This window comes from Corvus cornix, chromosome 1A (assembly GCF_000738735.6).
Source record: "Corvus cornix cornix isolate S_Up_H32 chromosome 1A, ASM73873v5, whole genome shotgun sequence".
Taxonomy (NCBI): domain Eukaryota; kingdom Metazoa; phylum Chordata; class Aves; order Passeriformes; family Corvidae; genus Corvus; species Corvus cornix.
The window spans coordinates 73,196,098-73,217,841 of NC_047057.1; the positions used below are offsets into that span (position 1 = coordinate 73,196,098).

Consider the following 21,744-nt stretch of genomic DNA (forward strand, 5'->3'; position numbering starts at 1 on the left):
GCAGCTGGAGATCCCCTTCTGGCTGCCTGCAGGGGAGCACAGGCTGCAGCCAGTGCCAGGACTCAGCCTTGCCATTTTGGCTTCAGCAATGACTCAAACATCCCAGATTCGTATTTCCATAAGGTTATCAAATTACACTCATTTTCAGTTATTCTGTGTTCTACAAATATAATGACCATAGATACTTCTTACTAAAATTCTGATTATATTTGTACGTGTCTTTTTAGGTAATTCTGCAGGTAACGCAGGCAGCACACAACACTCCACAGTACATCCTGAAAGCATTTGGAGTATAAGTACTCTTTCAATCAGCTGATGAGTTCGTTGTCAGGTGTGCAGGTAAGATATCCCTGTTAAGCAATTCAGCTCTTTCAAAATTATTAATTTTCTCTTGTATTAAATTCCTTGGTTTATAAAGAGTAAAAAAAAATTGCTTTACGGCATGTTGAAACATTCTAGAATGAATGCCCCATTATACCCATCCAGCTGCAAATTGCTGTTATCTGTTCAGAACAATTAGCCTATTATACATCCTCTCAAAACCTGATACCAGCCCATCATCTTGGAGCCCGAAGTATAAAGCCATCCACTAACTTCCTCATACTTTGGATCAGCCGGCAAAAACAGCTCGGTGTTCCAGCATCCTTCTCCATAGGGTTGCTCATTATCAGCTATCAGCTTTTGTGCTAACAGTTCCACACCGAGCACAAAGAAGAAGCCAAAGGGTTCGCCTGTGGTTTTCTATTATTTTAAGCGCTTTGGACTGAACTTACATCAATATTGTTACTGGTGTACTTAAAATAATAGTCAAAAGAATAGATGACTGGAAAAAGGTGAGGTGGTTTGGGGAGGAGGAGGAAATACCAATGCTGCTGGAAAAACAACTTTTTTTTAAAAACAGTGTTTCAGTGAGGCAGGTCTTACAACAAGCACCACTGACTTCTATGGATTTGCTCCTAAATTGTACTGAAAGAACAGAGGAGAGAGTAGAAATTTTATGGAGGTATGAACCAGTTAAAATATACAAAACATTTCAAACAAAATGGATCTTTGAAACAATTAGGAGTTTTCAGAACTCTGGTACAGACCATCCAAAGCTCAAAGGCTTTCAGGCTTGTGCAACCCTCTGAAGTAAATCCATGGAGCTCACTGGGCAGAGAACTCATAAAAAGCATTTTCAAAATCAAGGGCCTGACTACTATATAGTTTCCTTGGAAAATTAGGCTGTCCCTCTGCTGTTTGCCAGTTTTTAGTCACCTGTAAATCACAACATGATGTCTACTTGTGGGTCATAGCAATTAATTTCATTTCTTTCTGCCTATTCCTTTAAAGTACTCCTGGCTAGCTGTTAGTCTGAGAGGGAATTTGTAAGTGTAAAACACGATTTGTTTTTTTTTTTTACTTGTGCTCCATATTGTTTCCTTACATTCCTTTTCTGAGGTTCAGTTTTCTCACTGTTTTCATTATCCTTTGGATCTCTGCTTTGCTGGAATACAGGAGCACCTCAGACAGATACAGTAAGGCATGGACAAAAAGCCCGTGAAAATGAAATCTTGTGATGTGAATAGAACTTCTCTTTTTCTTCCCGTTGCTTCCAAAGAAAAGCTAATTGCTGTCACACCCAGCTCCACACTGAAACAGCACACAGCAGGCTGCTCATACCAACAGGGATGCTCCATCTCCCAGCGCTGCTGGTGGCACCATCCCTCTCTGGGTACAAGGTCTCCACCCCTGTCTGCTTCAGGGCTCTTGAAAGGTAAAGGTTTAGGTGGGGGCTGGCAGAAGGACACGCTGTCCTTTTCCCCTGGCTGCTGCTCGGAGTAGGGCGTGCTGGCCCTCTAAGAGCTGGCAGAAGCAGCTGGTCCAGCTCTGTAATGACAAGTGCACAGGTGCTGGGAATTTGCCCAAGGGCATGGGTCCCAGATGAGGGATGCAAACGGGGAGGAGGAGATGCAGTGCTTCGGAGGGGGATGGACACAGAGACAGGCCAACACAAAGGCAGCCCTTTCCCTGGGGTATCCAACAGGGACTGCCTGTCTGGGCAGAAGCACGACAGGGATTTTTCCTGTTTGGTGGGTTGAATTGTTCCTCGCCTTTGATTCGTTATGGGGAAAAAAGCTTAAATTGAGATGCTCTCAGGCGAGTGCCCAGGGTGTTCATTATCATAAGCTGGCAGGAGGCAAGACTGTCCTGTGATGGTAAAGAGCCGGAACTTCCCTCTATCAGCACCTTTCCATCCAAGCTGCTTGTAAAGCTATTCTGCTTTCTTCCCCCCATCTTCACCTTCCTGGCTGAGGGATGCACACTGCCAGCAGCCCTGAGTGATGAGGGAAAACATCTGGTGCTGATGTTCCAAATTGGGGAACAGGCAGTGAAGGCCCAGAGCCTCTGTCTGCAGGTGACCTGGATAAAACACCAGTTTCCAAGGATGCTGGTTCCATTCAGGCAGCAAGTGCTGTCTGACAGGAAAAATTCCTTTCTATACCAGTTTTAGAAGAAGAAGAAGTACTCTTCAAACAGTAATTCTACTATAATGAGAAGGAAAAAAAACCCAAGCAAGTCAGGATGAAGTTTGATATTTATAAATTGTGGATTTTGGAATCCTGGTTCAGGCATCCAAAAGCAAGATGGTTGCTAACTCATAATCCCCAGTATGCTTTCGATTTGCTATGGATTATATTTTGGGAGAGACTGCGATTCTCTTTTGCCTTAGCTTGAGGTAAGCTTGTAACTCCTACGGGATGGGCAGTCACAGATGCCTGGTGTAATTGGTTATCCTCGTCAGCACTTACACAGGACTGGAGAAGTTTGTGAGAAATGCTTTGTTATCATATTTCTTTGCTTCTACTGCACAGGGGTGGTTTTTTTGTAAAAATTATAACAAACCAAACCACTCTTCATATTAGTTAATGGGCACAGAAAAAAGAATTCCTGTGGGAGGAAATCTTTTTCTAGCATAATGATAGATTTCACTAGGAAAAAATTCTGTTTATTCCAAAATAAACTGTTAGCATTCTAAACCATTTCTGTGGGGTTCTATCTATGATAATCTAATCAGGACTATTTTTAGAACACCAGTGCATAATAATATTAGGCAGCACTGATCTCTGAGACAATTTGAGACTCCCAGTCGAGCTAGAGATGTGTACCATAAAAAGCCCCATCACAGATTTGCCCCTTTGTTACAGAGGCTGCCAGACAGATCAAGGACTTAAAGGGCCTGCCATTTGAAGTCTCTGCAGTTTGAAGATGTACTGTCAGGGATCAGTATGGAGAAGGCTTTTGTTCTGCTGCTAGAGTAAGTGTTTGTAGATGAAAGGAGAACGCCTGCGCCTGGGCCATCAACCTGACACTTTTCAAGACATGAAATTCACTTAGAACTAAGCATGGGATGGTGGACTGAAAAATAACATATATTTGTTTTTCCCTTGCTTACTACTTTGAGGAGCATCCCAATCACTTCCTAAAGGAATACTGAATGCTGATACATAATTAACCTACCGGAATGGAGGATTTACAGCATAAAGAGCAGACGTTTGAAATGGCACAAGCAGAGTTCTGGGGCTACCTTATAGTAATTGGGGATGTTTCCGTTACTTTCAGTGTGTTTTGATCAAGCCCTTAGAACTTCTGGAGGAGAGGTGTTTGGTCATCTGGGAAAAAGATCTGTGTCACAGAACCATCACAGCAGTAGGTTTTTTTAAACATGAACACAGGTATGGTGTGGTCTCTTATTCCTTGAACAACCCCCTCAGATCCCAGGTGAAGTACACAGGGTAAGACAGTGAAAACAGGAAGTATTTTAAAGTCCACAGAGATTACTTTGATTTTTTAATGTCTTTGACACCTTTAACTTATGCAAAGGTATGTAGTAATCTAATTTCTTTTGTAACCCTGCAAAACTGAATATGAAAAGAGGAGAAAGGGTGAGTCACTGTAAATCTTCAGCTTATGTTAGATTGTCAACACACCTGGCCTTCTCACTTTAGCCATCACCCAGAGCCCCCACACGCTCCTGCCCAGGACTGACTGACTTTATGCCGTATCCTCTGTTCAGAGATCTCCAAGCACCTAATGTTGTTCACCACCTGATTATTTACTGTAGACACAGAGAGCACTTGGCTCATCATTGCAATTCAGCCCCCTCTGGGATGAGAGACAGTGTTTTAGGCAGAGAGCAAGGATTACATGAGGGATCTAAGAATAAAGTACTGAATATCATGTTTTTAATGAGACTAGGAGGGAATTCTAGACAGAGATAAATGAAGAGATTTACAAAGAAAGTGACACAGAATTTAACTGACACAGTTAGTTAAATCCCTGATTTTACTTCTGAGCTTAAAGCACCACCACATAAAACATTGCCTACTAAATAACACGTTGGAGATTGGCTCAGGGGAAAGTGCTGCCAACACTGTTTTCTAATATTTTTAGGAGAAAAAGGACTGACCCTGTCTGCATTTTGAGTACCTTGTGAGAAGAACTTGTGCCCAGAGAAACAGACATAATGGATGACTGTACAGATGTAATCCCACCAGTTGGTGTCTACCACAAGGGCTCTGCTTTCTGCCAGAAGATGAGTCAATTATGGATCCCTGGGAATCCAGGCTGGTATCAAGCACAGCACCTTTTCCTCCTCTCTTCTGTCGTGGCAGCCCGTGCTTCGTGGCTGAGCTAGGATGGACATGCTTAGACATACCAATACTTTTATTCATACACATGCAGGGAAAGGTTTGATCTTGCTCCCATTGCTAGATTTCAGTGGGGTTTAATGGGTGCAGCAGAAAGAGACTCACTGGAGAAGATGCTGGCACCATTTGTACCAGCATTAATTTGAGGTGAATTTCTGACATCGAGTGCCCTGCTCCAAATATATTGCAGTATAACTGAGAACAAAACGTTACTCTAAAGTACTAAATTTACTGTTGCTGCTTGCATGAGAAAACAATTCTCTGTAACTTCCATGATCAGTGAACATGCCTCAGACCTTTGAACCAGATGACTTTGTGAGTAGCTGGATACAGCAGCCAAGTCTCATGTTCAAGCACAAAATAATGCAGGTGATCCCAGGCAGCCTCAGCTTCCCTGTGCTCACAGGGCTTGGCTGTGCAGGCTGAGGAGCAGATGGGTTGTTTGGTCACATTACTCATTCAGCTAAAGCTTAGCACTTTGTTTAATGCTTTGCTGTCTAAGATTGGAGCACTCTGCAGATTTGAACCTGTTCTTCCTACCACATCAAAGGAATCTGGATACTGGGCCAGATTTGGATCTCCCACCAGTTTTAACTGGTATAAACTATGTGAAACTGGTAACTGAACTATCTGTAACAACTATATTACTTAAGATCTTCAAGCACCTAATGTGAGCATTAAGCAAGTAGTGAAAAAGCAGTAAAGCCCATAATACTTTGAAACCATTCAGTAATATAGAGATTGAAATATTTTAAGAGTGATTTGAAATCCAAAACTTTTACAAAATAATATTAAGCATCAGTCATTGTACGAGCTAATACTGAGCATAATGCAATGATCCTTTTAAGTACTTAGGCCAGGAAGGTTTTACAACTTCATTTCCCAGTGGTAATCAGAAACAGTCCTGTAGAAATAAGTGCAGTTATACTGGTGGAAAAGCCCAGAATTCAGACTACGGAGCAAAAGGAGATCATGTGTTGTTTAGTGAATCGCTGCAATCTCTTTTTTTGCCACATTCCCTCATCGCACAAGCACATCTGGTGCTTTAGGAACATTGTATTCAACAGTGGTAAAAGGACACTAGGGCCAAGAATAACAAATGAAAAATGAAAACACTGGGGCCTAATGCTGATCTCATATGGGTGTAAATCAGAGGGATTCCAGCAAAGCCTTTGGAACCACCCCAGTGAAATACTTATTCAGGATCAAAACTGTACAGACCAGTGATTTTCAGGCCTGAAATTCTTCCATTCCATTGGGAAAATTTATTGCAAAATATCTTTAAAAGAGCTTCTCACAAATATCTCAAATGCTGAGGAAGTGACAAAGTACAGCAGAAAGGCTCTAGTAGCTCTTGTGTCTGCACCAAGCAAGGTAAAGTACTTGTCAAGCCAGATTAAACACGAGTATTTGATTTGCAATTTGCAGCACAAAAAATGGAGTTTGACCGCAAATAAATATATATTTTGCAGGTAGTTACTGGATCAGTACATGTTTGCTCCTAAGCCCTTGAAAGACAGAGAAAGTCTCTCCACTGACTGCAGGGTGGGTTGTCCTCAGTAACACAACCTTCTGAATAATATACATTACTGCACTTTGTATTTCTGGTCCTGACCTGAGGCACTGCCATAACCACAACACTTGTAACACTTGGCAATTTAACTAAATAGAATGTCTTAAAAACATAAACAAATCCCAGCTGCTTGTTGACAAAATCGTTTGAAGACACCGGACTTTAAAACCTCTCAGTCCCCATTTGTTGTAGGCAAATCCTAGAAGGGAGGAAAAATGCGTGCATAAAGAAAACCACTTTTGAGCCTGAAAAATTCTGTTTGCCCTTGGAACCCCAGAGTAAAAACCCGAAAGTACATTCAAGACACAAATCCAATAACTGCATTGAATTTCCTAATCCCACCTTCCACCATAAAATCCCCACTATTTTGCCTCGTTGCTGTACACTTCTCAGAGCTAGATCACATCAAATTAGAACCATTGTAAAAGCATGGGTCTTCCTCGTCCTGGAGACATGATGCTGAAACATTAGTAAACGTGTTGGTCATTGCCAGGGGCTGCTGGTTTTATCTCATGCCACTGTCCTTGTATTTTTACCCTGTTAAATAACTTCCCTCCTCCCTCCTGTTTCAAACACTGACGGAATCTCCCCCTGCGCTCCTGTCTCCCTTCAGGGCTGCTGTAAAGCTAACTGTAGTCAAGGGGACCTTTTGTGGATTTAAAGGGGCTTTGTAGGAGGTGCTGACTTTAGTTACCCTCCACACGCTTTTCTTTTAAAACATTTATTTGCAAATTACGTTTTCACTGTCTTGCAGCCACTGCTGCTTCAGTTGTCTGCAGCTCATCAATACCCTGGGGACAAGGCAGCCCACTGAGAATGATGCTCCAGATCCTGCTGTACAAAATCTCTCCCTATTTTTCTCCGTGTCCCTTTAGGTGAGGATGGCCTTTTAAACTCTACTTTGCCAGAAGTCAGTAAGCTGCTTGCTTTGTAAACAGAGGAATAACCTACTCAGGGTTGCCCCTTGTTTGACTTTGCATTCAATGAACATCAAGCCAAACAGCAGCGAGAATGCCTGACCTTAAAGACTGAAGTTCAGTAAGAAACTCTGAGATCTTGAGGCAAAGGGTTTCATATTACTGACTCCAGTGTCTTTCATTGATTAGACGTTTTACAACTGATAGTGGCTTTCAAGGTTTATTTGGAAACTTTGTCAGGAGGGCAGAGATGGGGGAAGGGAGAGAGTTAGCAAGGCTGAGGGTTTCTTTTGTATTTAGTGTATGGCATTAGGACGGGAATAAACAAAGGTGGCAGAAGGGAATGCCATTAACATACTATTTCCAGATTTACCCCTCGGCTTACTGCTGGGTCAGTTCTCTGTGGCTGTGGGTAGAGAGATGGGGGTGAACACTGGAAGGAGGGAGGGTGCAAGAGAAGGAATCTGGGAATTGTTCACTGCAGAGGACTTATTCCCTTCCTGCTTTCAAAATGCTTTCAACTCCAGCTGAAGCACATCAGAGCGACCCGAATATTATGAATTAGTCTGTGTGAACACCCCAGTTGTGTTCAAGCTTCACATTCTAGGTCCTTGGTAAAATGTCATACAGGTGAAATGCCACATAGGGAACCAGGCAGATTTGTTCACAGCATGCAAAATGTGCTCACAGGAAGGTCTGCTGCCAGGGTCAGAGTCAGGGAAGACTTGGTTCCAGCAAAAAGGGGGAAGAGACGAAGAGTCTTATTTTGCCCAGTTCGCAAGGGCCAGATTCAGAGACTTTCAGAAGAAAAGTTAAAGAAGCTTGTAAGAGGGACTCTTGATTAGATGAGTTTTCCAAGATTTATCCTGGAAAATGTCTTTCAAAGCTGCCAGGCACAGCAAGGCTGGGGCTGAGGCCAAACTCAGATATGGACCAAGGCTGCAAGCACTGAAGTCAGTAGAAATATCCACAAGGAAGTTTAGCTCTCAGCAGGTTTTAGGTTTAGAAGTAGAATGTAAGATGTTTTGGTAATCACCTGAGAACTCAGGAGAGAAGTCTGTAGTAGGGCTCACTGAAAGATCATGCAACGCTAACAATGATCATGTAACGGGGGGCTGTGTGTGTGCAGGGGGGCACATGTGCGTGCCTCCTGACCCACTGTGTTGAAAGAGTTTCAAGTATCAGTCTGTCTCGAGCTAAGGAGACAAAAAGAGAGCGTGAAGCAACCTGTAATTTCTGTAGGCTGTGGCTGAGCTGCTAAAGAGAGGGGGTGTGTGTTGGAATGCACATAACCCTTTTCTAACCTCTCACACCTTCCCGTGTTGAAGATAAGGCTTGACATGGGAGTTATTTGTCCACTCAAGCTCTCAAAGAGCTCAAGAAACTGCCAGTCAGGCTGTAGTCAAACTAAACTCTCTGTTTCTGGAGTGATATCTTCTGCCAGGGTTAATTAATATTCCTAATCTACCTTTCCAGTGCAAATTTTTGACTAAGGGAGAAAAAAATCTAATAGTCTAGCAACCAGGAAAGAACACTGAGGCTTAAGAAGCTATCCTCCAAACGGCACAAATTCTTCCTTTGTGAGACAAAGCAAGCCTGGGCTGCTAGGATTTCTGGGAATCATCAATAGTCAGCTACGTGAGCTTCAGGAGGTGACCTTGGGCTCCTTACAACCTGATCCACCTTTATTCTCACTCTGGCTGTGGTTTACCACAACATTTTAAAAAGCTGAAGAGTGCTAAAAGATTTTTTCTTGTCTAGGATCTTTCAGACCTTCTGGAGGAAAATAGTGATTTTCTCTCAAGGACAAACAGAAAACTCCTACTCAGTCAGACCCCACAAAAATTACAGTCTATGCTCCAGACTCCCATTATCAATCCAAATACACAAAAGATTATTCCTCTATTATCTCTCTCACCTGCACCCCTATGACCATTTTCACCTGTGCTAATGCAGACTCCCAGCAGTCCAAAACTCTCTGATAATTTAACAGGAAAGGGTTCAGATAGCAACAACAGCACTCAGAGACCTATGAAATATAACCTATGAGGAGACGGCAAAAGAATTTTTGTTTTCTTAAATACAGAGAAGACTGAACAGAGACATGATAACAGTCCTCAAAAATGTAAACGGCTGTAGCAAAGAGGAAGGAAATAATCTCTTCTCTCCCACGTGGAGAGGATAAGAATAACAGGCTAAAATTGCAGCAGGGACTTTTTTTTATTAAGTATCAGCAAAACCGCTTGTAACTGTTAGAATGGTGTTACTGAAGCACTGGGGTAGGTTGCCTTGGAAATCAACATGTCTGGAGCACTTCCAAAGCAGGCTGGATCAACATCTGTGGGTACCACAAGCACTCCACTCTCTTGGAGCTGGAGAAGGAACAGGTGACTCTTTAATATCCTTTCTAGCCTTGCTTTCATAAAATTTAACGATTCATTGGAGAAGTACATGTTCATTTATCACCCTCTGGGAGAATTTTAGAAGTGCTACTTGCACGTGTGTGTTCCTTGCCTCCAGAGGCTTCCTTGAGATTATGACTCTTCTAAACACTAGGCTGTTCTCTGTGGCTCTCTCCTATAAAAGGTGAAGCTGGCCTGGCCAACCCACAGCTATCACCCTACCAGTAATTAAAAGGACTAATATTCCTAAGGAAACTACAGAAAATGGGCCTTTGCCTACCTGGTCACTTGCCTTCACTTTTGCAGTAGCATGCACTACAGTTTAGCTGAGCTTTGCTCCTCCACCAGTGAAACACAGAAAATAGGACCTGGGACAAGAAGGGTTTGCAGGGGCAGTCCCTGCTGTCACAGGCAGCTGTAGCAGGTAATCCTTGTGGCAAGCTCAGCAAACTCCATCCCCAGTCTGGTTCACTTGCTTGTCCTTGCTACTCTCACTGGCTGCTTTCTTCAGAACATCAGCACTTAGGCAGCCAAGAACCTTCCTCTACTTTCTAACCCAGCATTTTTTCTTGGCCAGTTTATCAATCAGTTCCTGTGCTACTGCTGCATTTCTATCTCTCTAGAGTTTTCCAGCTCAGTAGCTGGCATCAGTATCCCTCTTGGTTTTCATTCTGTAAGGCTAAACAGGTCAGGCTGTATTCTCATCTTCCCAGGGAGTCAGGTGAAGGCACTCATAGTAGATCAGTAACACTCTTGTCTCCTGAGATAGAGCAGAGGTCACCCAAAATTACAGGGTGGAGAAAGAGCGTCTCAAAACCAAACCCAACCCACTTTTGTAATGCAAGACGAAGGCCTCGGAAGAGTTACGAAGTGAAGTCACCCTGTTACAGGAGCAGTTGTCCTACAGAAACTGTTGCCATCTTGGACACTCTCTGAAGTGCTGCAACAAAGCTGGGAGAGGAGGGGAGAGCATTTTCTGCGAGGAACTCAGTCTTCAGGAAGCATGGCTGCTTCCTGCGGCCAGCAGTCTCTACTGCAAAGAGCTGAAGCCCACAAACTTCAGCTCTCCTTCCCACGTTGCCTGTCAGAGGCCAGCCCCAGTGGTGGCACCAGCACTGCAGCGCTGTGGTTACACATCCAGCAGCAATGCTGCTGGAACCGGCTTGTCCCCACCCTCCTCCACTCCCAGCTGCTTTTTCCATTTCCCACCGGACACCCTCCCTACTGCCAGTGGAAGTGTTTGCGCAGTTATGCGCGGAACCAGGTCAGGGAGCTGATCCCAGCCAAAAAAATAGCCTGCAACTTTATTTTCCCTTCCAGCTGGAAGAAGTTCTGTCTGGTTTCTTGGGTGGCTGCACAAGCACTTTGGCTGGCATAAGGGAGGGAAGAGGATGGGGGTGGAAATAAGCAACTCTGCCACGCGTGCTCCTCCCAGGCGAAGGTGGCTGATCCGCAGAGCCTCCCCTCTGCTCTCAGCTGGCGTGGGCTGATCTCGCAAGGAAAATCACGGACTTGTTTTCCGTCATGCCCCAGATACTCCCCACCCTCCTTTCAAGGAACACTGCTCTTCCCCTGGCCGTCTCTAGCATGCCATACCAGAAAGACTCTCTAATCAATCAACAGCCACTAGAACAGCCAGGTTTTAAAGGTGTCCCACTTGCCTTATGTTATACAAAGGACTGGAAGAGAGTTCAGGGGCTGTTTAGTCTAAAACTGCTGAGTGCTACTACTCATGTCACACAATCCCTTCTAGAAGCTGGGCTGCATTTTCTGTGCCATAGTCTTTGGACCATTACAATGGTGCATTCTTGCATCATAATTAACAGTTACTGGAAAGATACTTTGAAAAATGTGGCTCTTTGTAATCACAGTTAGAAATTAGTATATCTAAATAACTGTGTTCATTGAGGCACTCCGTTCTTGGGCAGCTATTACAACCCTCTTTAAAACAAACCCGCTCCCCTCTCTTCTCACATTTTTTGGCTCTGAGCTTTGCTATTAATGACAGACAAATCATTTCCAAGAGCAATTTTATCATTTGAAGTTTTCTCATTTTAATATGTTTGGCTCCTACCATTTCCAGGGAGGTTGGTACAGCCATCACCACTAACACACTTTGCAGAAAGCTCCTCTCATGTTGTCCTGGGAGAGGGAAATGAGGACCCTGTTTGATTGAAGGACCTACAAGGACACAGGGGTTGCCATAAGTTTTGACTGATTTCTGTATGTACTCTCAGGGCATAGTACGAGATTACTACTCTTTGCAGTACCTCTCTGGAGAGTGTGTTAAAAGAAAAACCTCCTAGCGTGGCATTTAGATATATTCAGAACAAACAGTTTTAAAAAGACACATTTCTATATGGCATGCAGTCCTGTCTGAAGTCTGTGCACTGGTAATATTTGTTTATCTTCTAAATGAAATCATAGATACTTCATTCCTGTCTGCCCACCAGAAAATATTTTGTAGTTGGTTTTATGCCTATGTCACATGTAGAAACTCAAAAAACTTTGGCCAGCTTTCATGGGCTGTTTGCTGGAAGCCTGTTCACAAAGGACCTGTACAAGATGAAGTCCTTTGAACTCCCAGGAGTGCCTTAACAAATACTGTTGGCACCCACCCAGTGTAAATTATCTATTAATAAGCAACATGTATTTATTACTTGATCAACCATAACATCTTTTTATAGACTACAGTAAAAAAAAGTAATTTAAAACAGGTAATTATCTATATTAGCATCTGTGCAGCAGTATACTCACAGAGAATTTTAGTTAACATATAGGTTCCTATCAGGACAGCAAGTCAACAGCAGCAGCAGACGGCTGCATTTGGGGTTAAATGCTCTTTATATTAAGGGGAAAAAACGGCAAAAGCCAACAGGTGCTGGAGAGTAGCAATGAGTAACCTCTTTCTCCTCACCTCCACTTTCCTGCAGAATTCAAATAATCACTTCGGTGATAACAAGAGACAGGGGTCTTAATTTTCATTCAAAAGCAGGAACCTTGGTGGTGGCTTTTGATTGTAGCATCAGCCTCATGGTTCCTGATGGGCTTTCAGCCTTAGGCCAAATCCTAAGGATGAAATGAGCTGTATCCTAGCCCTGTTTTCCTGTGTAACACAAGCCCGGTCCCTAAACGCATCTCACTGCTTCAGCTCATATATCTGTAAGTTTGAAAAAAAAGCTGTTTAAGAGGAATGCAGAGAGGTTAAATTCATCAGCACTTTGAAATGAACTTGCAGTACTAAGCACTAGTATTCTCACTGCAAAATGAGGCCTTTTGCTGGGAAGCATCAATGCAACAGGATCGTCTACTGACACACTTGTCAGCACTTTTAGGCAGGCTGGAGTATTAGAACATGCATTTGGCTGAACTGTTTAAACAGAATATATTCCTCACCATAAATTTTCTATGATACTGTAACTACAGAAATTCTCCTTCAAAAGCCAAACACGCCTACCTGATCTGCAAGTAGCACACAGTAGCACTTTCTCTAAAATCTAGAGAAATATTGCTGATTTTTCTGCCTGAGGAACCCACCAAACAATAATAACAACATGTTTTTCTACACTGTGGCTTGATTCCGGCTGCGCACATTTCCATTCCAGTGTCATTCGTAGTTGTTTTTAACTTCAGCGAAAAGCAAGATTTCATTTCAGCTAAGACCAGACATATCAAATTCAACTAAAAAAAAAGTGTTGGGGAGGGGAAAGGAAGGGCTGGGGAGAAAAATGAGAAGAAGGGACTGTAAAAAGAGTAAAGTGCGAATTTTCTCTGAGCTGTAACACTATCTTAGCAGCAGCAGTTAGCAGGCACAACTTTCTGGACCTCGTTTCTTCACCCCTTAGTGTTTCATCTGTACATTCTGCTGTGTGCTGGGGAGAGAGGGAAGAGATGGGGATGGCTGCTGTGGCCGCACAGCCCATGCCAGGAACCTCTTGGTACACTGGCTGCATCACCGTGTCCCTGCCCAAGTGAGCTCATGGGGCTCAGCTGGGCTCGCAGAGGTAGCGCAGACACGCAGTGAACACGAGTGTCATGGAAAGTCTAAGAGGGGCACTTGTTCCAGGGCTGCCTGGACAATGAAGAATTGGCTGCCACCCCCTCTCTCGCCCCCCAGCCCATGCCAAGGCGGGCGGCCGCCGGCACATGAATAGCAGGTCTGTTCCAGCAGCTGCGTCCTGGTCCAGCACAGAGGGAGTCTCCGGGAGCACAGGGCGCTGCGCTCCGCTGCGGCTGCTGGGGAAGAGACCGGGGGCAGGAGGATGGCCTCGGAAAGGGACAACACCAATCCTCGCGTGAGTCCATCTTGGGGAAATACCTGTGGGAGGGAGAAGCGGGGGGGAAGAGCCCCAGTTTGGGGGAAATATCCACTGCTCCTATCATTTGCTCCTCAGCTTTGGCAGCCAATTTCCTTTGAAAACTCAGTTCTGCTTTTTTCCTCTGCTCCCCTTTGAAGAGAAACCAGCGGCAGGATGTCTGCTGTGTTCTGCCAAGAGCAATTATGAGCCTTTTTCCAAAAAAATAAGGGTAAGAAGAGGGACATTACTAAAAAGAGATGCTTTTTAGGGAAGGAGGGGCAGCAGAGGAAGAGATTAGCCTTCAGCCCTCAGAAGGAGGCAGCACATACTCTACAAGCTGCATAAGTCTGATCTGTCCCTCATCTCACAAAGCCTTCCTCTGTTTGGCAGAAAGTACTCTCAATCTGGAGAGGAGAAAAGGAAATAAATACAGCAAATACTGAGGGAGTGCAGAGGCCAAGGTTTCCTATGTAGGGTTTATAGAGAAACAAAACTTCTTGGTGAAGCTCTTTCAGTTCTCTGTGTTCCTATTCTGAGTGTTTGTATTTTTTAAGAAGGGTGTTTCTTATGCGCAGCGTGCGTTCTCGGAAAGGGCAACTACCCAAGGGTTTGGAAAAAAGAGACTGTTAGAGATGAAACGGAATCAAAAGCCCAGATCACAAAGACCCATCAAACCTTAGAAGGTCAAGTCCAGATCTGCACTTCAGACAACTGTGGAGAAGGGAAAAATATGAAGCATTGCCTAGGGCACAGCTTCCAGCCCTGAGTAGGTGGCATCAGGGTCCAAATTTTGCAGATGATTTTTCTGTCTGAAGTGGTCTCAATCATCCTTAGACTTGGCAGTGGGGAAGTTTATCTGGGGTCACAACTTTTATTTCTTCGGCCTGCGTCAAAGAAATTAAGATGGTAAGATTTGTGCCCTTGGAAATAATCAGGACCATTATCCTTAACTAGAAAGGAGGACTGAGACTCTCCAAACCTGCAGAATCTATCTCCACTGAGATATGAGGTGCAGAGCAGCTTTTGAAGGCCTGGGAGTAGCTATGCTCAATAACAGACACAATAAGTGAGGAGGATGAACAGTTGGTGAAAATGTACTTTATTAAGGACTGGCAGAGATAAAGGTTAGTCTTTCCTAGAACTAGACGATAAGGGGAAAAATATAGATGTCATTAAGCCAGGAACTAGTGGTAAAGAGAGGACAAGAAAATTATGCTAAACAAAAAGGTCAAATTAACACTTGTATATTAAATCGCTCGATGGAAAGTTTCAGGTTTATCATGAAGTCCAGGTATAATAGATGAAAAAAATCAGCTTCACTGATTAAAAGTCTCACAAACTACTGAAAAATCTGGGGTTTGAAGTTTTCTCTTTCAACCCATCTTGAGGTTAAGTGAAGAGCCAAAAGTGATCACCAGCATCATCGGCCTTTACAATACTCAGAGAAGTAAGCCCAGAAGGTCAAAGGTTCCTTGAGTTGCCAGACTGAAAAGAACATCCTATCTGTTTCTAGAGCAGGGAGGTGTAGAGCGTGCGCCGCTACACAGACTGCCCCAAGAATAACTGTGCTGCCAAGATTTTCTTTGTGATGCCTCCCAGGGAAGTCAGCAGGCAGTACAAAACACAGGTGAATGCACACAGACTCCTGCACACTTGTGATCAGGAAATACACAGTGCCAGGGGAGGCAGTGTCACCCACTGGTGTGATGGATAAAACCCCTTAACCAAACGAACGTAGTTTGGTTCAGACTCCAAAGGATGTAAAGGCCTGAGCTGCAAATGGAGCAAGAGCAACTCTGGTTTCAATCTGCTCTCTGAAAACCCACAAAGGAGCAGAGTTGACCCAGTGAGCATCGAGGCATGAGCTTGGAACACCAATCATGCGATTAACACATGAATAGCGAGTGGCTTTTCCAAGACTCATTTATCAAGGAACAAAGAAAGTTGTGGGTACAAGGAGTCTCATGCATACCTTTACTATCACATGCAATTTGACTACAAGCCAACCACTTTATTCTATAAATAAAGGCCTGAGTGAGACTTCTTTAGCTCTCCTGGCTAAGCAGCCTGACTGCATGGCAGTGATTTCCCCTTTACTGTGACGACCCTCAGGGTTGCTCCTCAAAGCAGAGACCTTTTACCAGCAGCAGATCTTTGGTAAGTGATTGATACTGCACATAACCTTGTCATATGGTAACTTTGAGTTGTGCCCTGGTAACTTTGATTTTATCTTGGTAACTTTGATTTCTTTTCATGCTAACTTTGACTTGTGCCTTAGTAGTTTCGAATCATTGTTCAAATGATTGTGCTGTATAATAGCAGAGTGAAGCTTGCCATCGAATATTTTAAGTCACATTTTTACAACATCGTATTAAAATCACTTTCACAAATATCTTTGATGATGATTCTTGAAGTGATCTAAATCCCCATTCATGACAAATTGGTGTAGTTTGCAGAATCCTGAATCTGGGTTCAGGACAACAGCTGAGACAAGCAGAGAGTCCTGTAAATGACTTGACTTGACAAGTGTGAGGTGAGGGGAGGAGTGGTCAGTGGCAGAGGAAAAAAAATGTTATTCAGTGGAAAGTACATTTCAAAGCCTCTTTAGAGTCCCTGCTCCGAGCAGTGAATGCAGAGCAGGTATCTTCTTGGAAGTTTCCAGCTGTGGGTCTGCGAAGATCTCGGGGAATGTGCACTGCACGCTGTAACGCGACTCACTCCTCCTCAAAGAGCTCCTGGATGGAGCAGCAGGAACAGTTTTGAAAGTTAACTATGATACAATATAGAAATAGGAATTTTTATTTATAGACCGAGGGTCCTGTGCCCGAAGCAGCTGCACAGTACTTCCTAGCATGTCTTACACAACATTGACATGGACAGGCTAGGCAGGTAACTAAAATTAAAACAATGGACCTTTGTGCTCACATTGGAGACAGCAGGAAAAGGCAATCAAGATTTAAGAAGGCTCTAAGGAGAACTGATCAGTCCCCAAAGTTTTTTGATTATTCTGAAGCATGAACAGGAGCTCACTCAGCAAAATCGAAAGTGTCTGTAACAGGACTCCCTCATCCAGCATGTCATCAGCCTGTGGAATTTGCCATCTCCTGGGGCAGGTTACAAGGTCAAATATTGGGGCGAGCAAACATTTAAAAGAGGTTGGGAGGTCCAGTAACAATATTTACAGTTATGCAAGCTAAAAAAGGTACCTTCAAATTCCATAAGCCAGTAGCAGGATAAAAATAAATATGCTTTTCAGTTCCCTACAGGCAATGGCACAATTGCCGACCAGAGTACAAGTGGCAGCTTGTGTGAGAGAAGTTAGACACCAGCTCTCCATAAGTGACACCTAGGACTGCTTTTTAACAGCAAGAAGTATCTCCCATTAACCCACCTTCTCCCTTACAAAAATTCTCTTGTTCTGTGTGTTTCTAAGGAGTCTTTTTTCCATTCTGACTTCTAGGAAGACCAACAAAACCTCAAACGGTGCAGAGACAGATGCAAAAAAGAAATGGTGCTGAAATAGAAAAAAGGCACAAGACTGTGCAGCCTTACCTGATTTATGCCAGCCAGTCAAGTGCTAAGAAAATAAATAAAACTGGAATGAAACTATTTTAATTAAAAATATTAATTTACGTATTAAAAGATAAAACTTTGACAGTATTTAATCTGAAAGATGCATTTTTCTCCCTGGACGTCTCTCTTTGTGGCTTCCAAGAGAAACTTTCACCTTCCTCTATTAAACACCTGCCACTGACAAGAAACCAGGCAGAGAGCAGTATCCTGGTGAGGTATAGCAGAGTACATCCTGAGGTAGCTGGGATCTGAAAAACACATTTGGGATAGAAACAAAACAATCCAACAAGATCCCGTCACCAGTCTCCTCTTACTTCAGGAAGCACAGGTTTATAAATTAGAAGTATGGCTTTGATAGAAACACTCTGACTGACTTGTCTGCACTTCTTCATGCTATTGTCCCCCCTGACTCTCGCCTCCAACCCTTCCATAGAGATTTGCAGGGGGGACAGGGGAGGAGACAGCCATACAGGACAGCTCTTTTCAGCAGCAAAAGGCCCATTAAATCTGTTTAGCTGTGTACCTCAGCTGCTGCAGCTCACGGTCTGGCATCTTAACACAACCCCGTTTCATTGGTGATTTGAGCTAATGTCCCAGCCCTTGAATGGGAGCGACTGAGACAACATCCGCTCCACCACTCCCACCACAGCAGCAGTAACCGGGAGAAGCTCTGGGGACAGCTGAAACCAGTAACACTCACACATATTGCCACAGCTAGGTCTGTTAGAGCCCCAGATGGATATTGCAGAGCAGAGCAAAGATTGGGGCTGACATTAAATGGCTCCATAATTTTATTAGGTTTATATTTTTATGTTTTCTTGCATGGGTGTTATGTTCTGTACAAATGGGTGTTTAAGGGATGCGTGCCGGATGAAATGTCATCCATGGTCATATTGCAAAAGAGGTTATATACTGTATGTTGTGTCTTTCTTTTTATAGTTTCTCAGTCTTTGGATAAAAAAAATTTACAATCCTCTGGGATGAGAAGCAGAAGTAATACCTCACCATTTAGGGAATCATTCATACTTCAAAAGTAAAAAGAGTAAACAGCTAAAATAATCATTCTGGAAAACAGACCCTACACTGAAATTTTTTGGCAGAAGTTGCTTCATGAATACCTTGAATGGAAAATACATCTGTGGAAATAAAGACAGGTTTACAAGTAACTTGCAAGAAAAAAAGATTTCAAGTAATTGCGTAGTTTACTTCCAGTGCTCAGTTTTTGGCCAGATCTACAGCAGGCAGATTTTAGAAAGGCAGATAAATAGAGTTAGCTATAGGTGTAACAGTGTGGACTTTTCCAAAATGCCCACAAAACTATTGGAAAGTCCCCCTCATCACAGTAAATCCCATCTTTCACATCCCACTTTCAGTCTAGACCTGATAAGGGCATGCAGAGAGAGTGTTCACAGCTGGGTTAGACTTTCAGATTTTTGGTGTTTTGTGGCTTTAACTTGTGCCTCAAGGCTGTGATGTGCTTACAGGTTCCTGGTTTGGGCATGTGTTTGCCTGCTCCTGCAGCAGCAGCCAGTCTGTATTTTCTAGTGCTCCAGGACCTCTCCTCTCCTTCAGCCATTTTCTAGAATAGTGGCAGTCTTGTATGGCCAATGAAGCAAAGTGCCTGCCCCAGTGGACCTCTGTAGCATTATCTGGGTTCTGTAATTGGGGCCTGGTCTGCACTGAGAAGGAGTCTTTCAAAAAGAAACCTAAGTGCTTCAGAAAAATCCATTTCTGTCACATCTTTGTACATTGTGTGCAGTCCAGTTATCAAGAGTCTGAGAGTTTACCTCACTGTGTTTTTAACTAAACTAACTCAGGTACTCCAGCCTTTCAAACAGGACCCCACTCCCAGGGTTACACTCCATCACCTTTGATATTCATTTGACTCTGGCAAAGCTGGTTCAGAGAGATACATTCAGAGAAAATGAAACACTTTTTGGCAGGGGTAATGTTCTGGTTCGCTGTCCTGCAGTGGTTCCTGGGAGGATCCCACACCTGCCCATGACTGGGACTGCGTGGCCATGAGAGCATGGAGAGGCAACAGAATATCTCCTTTCAGTGGCAGCTACTCCTCACTTCAGACCAGTAATCTGAAGGTTCAGGTCTTGGTGTAGCCAGTGGGAGAAGCAGGGAAGGCCCTAGCAGTAACAATGATTGCTCTCACTAGTGGACACCACCCAGACTGCAAGATTTCAGGCTGCTCCTTGAGAGTAAAGCCTTTACAGGGCTTGGGCAGAGATTCACTCTGCCCCGGTTGGTCAAAAGACAGGTGTGAAATAGATTACTACACTTTGGAGCAAGAGTGATCCTATGCTTTTGTTCCCCAGCTGCCAGGACCCAAAAGTCTGCGTAGCACTACCTGTGCTGGTCCCAGAAAGCAGCAACACTCACACTAGGACACAGACAAGTGTGAGCACACGTGCTGAGAAGGAGGAGACTATTTCTCGCCATCAGTACTAATTGGTCCTTGGTTCTATTGTCAGATGCAGTATTTCTCCTGTTCCCTTTCCATTCCTCCTGCCTGCTCTACCTGGGCATGGCCAGCTTTCCCACTTAGGGTGAATGTTTGCTTAGGCCCTTCCCGAACACCGGAATAGTATTTTTCACCCTGAGGAACTGGCCTCAGGGTTTTAAGGCATGTGGGGAAGATGAGGCACGTGTGGAGTTAAATATACCCTTGGAGCATCCTTACACCAGTGGTTGACCTGGATCCTCACACTCCACCTTGTAGAGGGGCAGTGAAAGAAAAGTAGCAATGTCTTTTGGCAGGGAGGGAGCCTGGTCCCACACTGTGCACTGGACATGGCTGATGACCATAGCACAGCCAGAGCTCAGGTCACAACTAAAATATTAAAAGTAGAGGGGGACAAAAAATGGGCTCTGTAAAAGCAATCTGATGAAGCCCAGACACTTCTGAAGAGAAAATTGGGAGGGAAGGAGGGAATGACCTGCGTCAGGGGGTGCTGCCACACACCCTGAGGTAAGGGAAGAGAACCTCAGAGCTTGACTGCTATAAAAGTCTACTAAGAATAACAGAATTTCTTTGTAAAGCTTGTACAACTGAAGCAGGGAGAGCAGAGAGGGAGCAAGGCCCAGGGGGCACAGGCTCTCCCTGTGGGGATGGGAGGGAGGTGAACTGGCACAGGACCTGGGGTGACAAGATGGCACCTGTGCAGCACGGGGGGATTGAGGGGACACTCAGGGGCCCATGATCCACTGAGTGACAGCACGTCAGCATGGTCACACCCTGTTTGGGGGACAAGGTCAGCCATCAGCCACACCAAACCATGCCAGGACAACCAGTCTGCCGCCCCGCGCCGCTCCACCAGCTTGGCCTGGCCTGCTCGTTGGCCACCAGTGCCACTTCTCTTGTTGCACCATCTCCTCCTCAGCCACAGCCCTCAGGGGCACCATCTCTTGCCAGGCAGCCATTTCACACACCGAGATACAGATACATCCACCCACACTTGCACCTTGCAGGTCTGAGTGCACAAGGAGTGTTGGTTTTAGTGAGTAATCATAACCCTGGTTATGGTGGTGGCAACACAGCTCTCCTGACTGGCCGACAACAAAACCTCCCACTGAGACATCTTTGTGAGTGGGAATCCTCTGCAGCATGAAATACCTGCCAAAACACACCTAAATTGAATTTTTCTATCTTTTGTCAAATAGTTGCCCTTCTCACCTTCATTCCAGCCTGTGCCCAAGAGCTAATCCATGCATGTGCTTCTCTCTGTTTGCCCCCAGCTGCCACACAGGTACAGCACCTCCCCTCCCTGGACCACCGAAAATGGAAGCCTCCAGTCCATGTCACCATTTCTCAGCCCTTCCTGTAAAATCTGTATTAATTTGCTCTGTTTCTCTTCTGAGAACCAAAAATGGGCAGTGCTGCAGGCATACAATAACCACACACAGAAGTGTGAGCTTCTCCAAGTACAAAAGGGTGAATGGGCATTTTCACTGCCATTTCCCTATGCCTGGCTTGTGAGTCAAATGTTTATAAAACTGTCTGTGAGGAAAGGCAAGACAAGAAATGAGCTCTACGACTGTAATCTAGACTGCCTCAGGTATGTAAACATATAACAGAAACGTCTGAATTGGACCCCAGAATGATGGAAGGGCCCGTGTGCAGAGGCTGCAAGATCCACATCACCAGTTACCATCCACCTTGACACACTCCTTTGAACTAGCCAAGCTATAATTCCTTGTCAAATTACATGAATCAGATACGTGAGTCTGTAATTACAGCTGTGAAAACCATTATACTCAGGATCTTAGAACTTGCTATCC

The 21,744-nt window shown here is 44.2% G+C and overlaps 1 protein-coding gene and 1 long non-coding RNA gene across 5 annotated transcripts in view; both read left to right on the forward strand.

Annotated features, from left to right (window-relative positions):
- The first annotated feature begins 233 nt into the window (after positions 1 to 233).
- On the forward strand, positions 234 to 6,712 carry LOC109145249. 2 transcript variants are annotated; one of them, XR_002046537.3, is made up of 3 exons: positions 234 to 339; positions 3,189 to 3,298; positions 3,604 to 6,712. It is a non-coding gene; the product is annotated as an uncharacterized LOC109145249 (long non-coding RNA). The 2 variants fall into 2 exon arrangements; XR_002046538.3 differs by having other exon boundaries at positions 4,435 to 6,712.
- Positions 6,713 to 13,570: 6,858 nt separating this feature from the next.
- The window catches only part of NINJ2 (ninjurin 2), a 46,024-nt gene continuing 37,850 nt past the window's right edge, over positions 13,571 to 21,744 (forward strand). Inside the window, exon 1 of one of the 3 annotated variants that reach the window (XM_010404099.4) lies at positions 13,571 to 13,878. In XM_010404099.4, coding sequence (XP_010402401.1) covers positions 13,846 to 13,878 — 33 coding nt within the window. In that variant the 5' untranslated portion in view covers positions 13,571 to 13,845. Of the gene's footprint in view, positions 13,879 to 15,964; positions 16,039 to 21,744 lie in introns of those variants that run through there. The other 2 variants (XM_010404098.4, XM_019288746.3) reach the window with 2 other exon arrangements.